The 2,969-nt window shown below is 31.9% G+C and overlaps 1 protein-coding gene across 1 annotated transcript; it reads left to right on the top strand.

Annotated features, from left to right (window-relative positions):
- The first annotated feature begins 548 nt into the window (after positions 1-548).
- LOC133830244 (DNA-directed RNA polymerases II, IV and V subunit 6A-like) lies at positions 549-2,554 on the top strand. The gene is made up of 6 exons (XM_062260178.1): positions 549-731; positions 1,390-1,423; positions 1,504-1,676; positions 1,789-1,840; positions 2,042-2,109; positions 2,257-2,554. Exons 1-6 carry the CDS (start codon positions 697-699, stop codon positions 2,324-2,326), a joined length of 432 nt encoding a protein of 143 aa, XP_062116162.1. The 5' UTR covers positions 549-696; the 3' UTR covers positions 2,327-2,554.
- Positions 2,555-2,969: the final 415 nt, after the last annotated feature.

Raw genomic sequence — 2,969 nt, 5'->3', positions numbered from 1 at the left:
TCTATTTTTGTGTTTAAAAAATTAAAAAACAAATGGTCCGTTTGGTAAAATTTTTGTTTTTGAATTTTTTAAACACACAAAATAGAAATATAATTTTATTTTTATTTCTTTATTTTAAAAAAATAAAAATATGTTTGGTAACTATTTTTGTTTTTAAAAATAAAAAATAATAAATGCGTTTGATAACTTTTTTCTTATTTTTTTTAACAATATAAGGTGTTTGTTTAAAGAAGAGAAGATAAAAAGAAAGAAAAAAATTGAAAAGTGAAAAAATTCTATATTTAATTTTCAAATTTTTAATTAATTAAATAAAAAATTAATTTTTTTTAAGTGTTATCAAACAACACAATTTTTTTCCAAACGGACCAAAATAAGTATAATATATTGATACGAATTTTCCATAGCATAGCATAGGTGAAGCTACTTTTGCTACAACTATTAGCTTACCGACCCTTAATCAATTAAATACTAAACAAGAATTTAAAAAATTCTTATTTTTATCTTAGAATTAAAATCAATCTGTATTCCTTCAATAAATAAATAAAATATACACCTCTATTTAACCCTAAAGCCAAACTTGTTTCAAAACTTTTTCAGTGCAGTTCAGACGCATCGACCAGAGAGAGACCAAGGTAGGGTTTGCTCTGCGCTCCAACCACACCAGAGAGAGGGAAAAGGCTTCTTCATCAATTGAAAATGGCCGACGACGATTACAATGAAGTGGATATGGGGTTATTTCCCTTTCTCCTTCTCTTTCTTTAAATCTTTGTATAATTAATACTGCTTAGTTTTTGGTATTTATTTTCCCTTCGGTCAGTTAGTTTTGGGATTTGGAGAAAGAATAACAATTAAGCTAACATCATATTTTCTGAGAACATACTAATTGAAGAATTGAATCTTTTATGGCTGTTTTTAATTGATTGGATTAGACCTAGTTTCGTTCCAAACCCTAAGCACAATACGGAGACCAACGGCTCTGAATTTGGTCATTGAAACTTTATATTTGGTTGGGGTGGGCATTAGTATAGCAGTATAGTAGTTTCTTAAGTATCGTTTCCTTTGAAATTTGAACCGTACAACTTCAGTCATTGACAGTTATGTAAATCTTAAACTACTTTACTATGGGGTTTTGCCTTTATCCTGTGTTATTGTGTTTGTGTACACAAGAAAAAGTTCACTAATGTCAGTCAAATATGCTCATAAGTCTGTGCCAAAATGTCTCTAGCTTAGTCCAGAATGAAAATTGGTTGGTACTTGAGTTTTCACAAAAGTACCAATATTTTATTGTGTAGTCCCTCTCATTCCTATACAAACTCCGTTTTCAAATATTTTCATTACCATTACAGAATGCATTACTAAACATGGACTCTACGAATTTGTTTTATGCAGTTACGAGGATGAGCCCCCAGAACCTGAAATTGAAGTAAGAACTTAGTTTTTTATTTAGTTGTTTTTCTTTAAAACTAGAAGCGAATGTTTGTATTTAACCAGAGGAGTGTACAGGAAGGTGCAGAGGATGATGTGGAGAATGCTAACAATGATGACCTTCCTGGGGATGCCATTGAAACTGAGGAAAAAGAAGAAACAGAAGCAGTAGAACGTCCTCGTAGAACTTCAAAGTTTATGACAAAGTATGAACGGGCAAGAATCCTGGGCACGCGTGCCCTGCAGATCAGGTATTTATTATCATAAATCTAGTTGCTGTTGTTTTTTTGAAGGGGTGTGGGTGTGTCAAACTGTCAATTGAGATTAGTTAATCCTTTACCAAATTTGTTTTCTGATCTTCAGCATGAATGCACCAGTAATGGTTGAGTTGGAAGGTGAAACAGATCCACTTGAGGTAGGATTCTGCACCAAGTTTGTTTTTGTTTATGAATATTTGAAATTTTGATTATTGGGTAAGTGTATAATCTGCAGTCATATGTTTGATGACTCCATTTCTTGCACCAAATAAGCTATTGTTCTAAGTTGAAAGTTTCCTTTTGTGCTATTCAAATACACGATCTATTTTAAAAGAAAAAAACAATTTTCTATCTTTTAGATTGCTATGAAGGAGCTTAGGCAGCGGAAGATTCCCTTCACCATACGCCGCTACCTGCCTGATGGGAGGTGAGGCCGCTTTTTTTGTTATAAATTACCTATATTTAGTAGGCATTGTTGGAGTTTTGACTGCGTGCATATGTGTCTAGTGCTTTTTGCTTGTTCTGTTTAACCATTCCAAACTTGTATGTTTTATGACTGGTTTCAATACTACAGTTATGAGGACTGGGGTGTTGATGAACTAATTGTGGAGGACTCATGGAAGAGGCAGGTTGGTGGTGATTGAAGCTACTCACTTGGTCATGGAGATCTGTATATCATTAGGATTTTTCTGGAAGTTAGTAAAATGGATTTGAAACATTTTGGGACTAGAATTATCTTTTCTACTTGTCAAATTCGGATAGAGACTTCCAGTGATGTTACTCATCTATATTTTTATATGTGATCATGAATATGCTAAAGACTATTGTATCTAAGGCGCCAAAAAAAAAAGGAAAATGGTTATTTTATGTTATTTATTCATTTATTTTAATTTTTCTTTATTATTAATTATTTTAGCATTTAGAAAAAGTACTAAATTTAGTTTCACTGTTAACTAAATTGAAAAAGTAAATTTTAATTTTGTATTTTAAATCATAAATATTGTACAATATTTTAATTTACATATAATTTATTATATTTATTTTAAAATTTTAATCTAAGATTGTTTTTTTAAATAAATGGGTTCCTCGTGGCGATTCTCCACCCTATCTCCGACGGTGAATAAGCTGAGATGGGACGGGGATTAAAATTATAAATGAGAACAGGGACGAGAGGAGTACTTCTCGTCAATTTTTCGCCCCGTGTGCATCTCTGGTTGTGCATGACACTTGGCACTAGGGATGTGCATAACATATCCAATTCAACTACAATCAACCGATCCAATTACA

This window comes from Humulus lupulus, chromosome 4, assembly GCF_963169125.1.
Source record: "Humulus lupulus chromosome 4, drHumLupu1.1, whole genome shotgun sequence".
In the NCBI taxonomy this organism is placed as follows: domain Eukaryota; kingdom Viridiplantae; phylum Streptophyta; class Magnoliopsida; order Rosales; family Cannabaceae; genus Humulus; species Humulus lupulus.
Note: the sequence above shows the minus strand (reverse complement) of the source record. Positions and strands in the feature narration are given on the sequence as shown.

What these genes read in the sequence shown, in the direction of transcription:
- LOC133830244 (XM_062260178.1), top strand. Translation starts at nt 697, where the DNA reads ATGGCCGACGACGATTACAATGAAGTGGATATGGG. An exon ending in GTGAAACAGATCCACTTGAG is followed by an intron (nt 1,841 to 2,041) that starts GTAGGATTCTGC and finishes TCTATCTTTTAG; the next exon opens with ATTGCTATGAAGGAGCTTAG. An exon ending in CGCTACCTGCCTGATGGGAG is followed by an intron (nt 2,110 to 2,256) that starts GTGAGGCCGCTT and finishes TCAATACTACAG; the next exon opens with TTATGAGGACTGGGGTGTTG.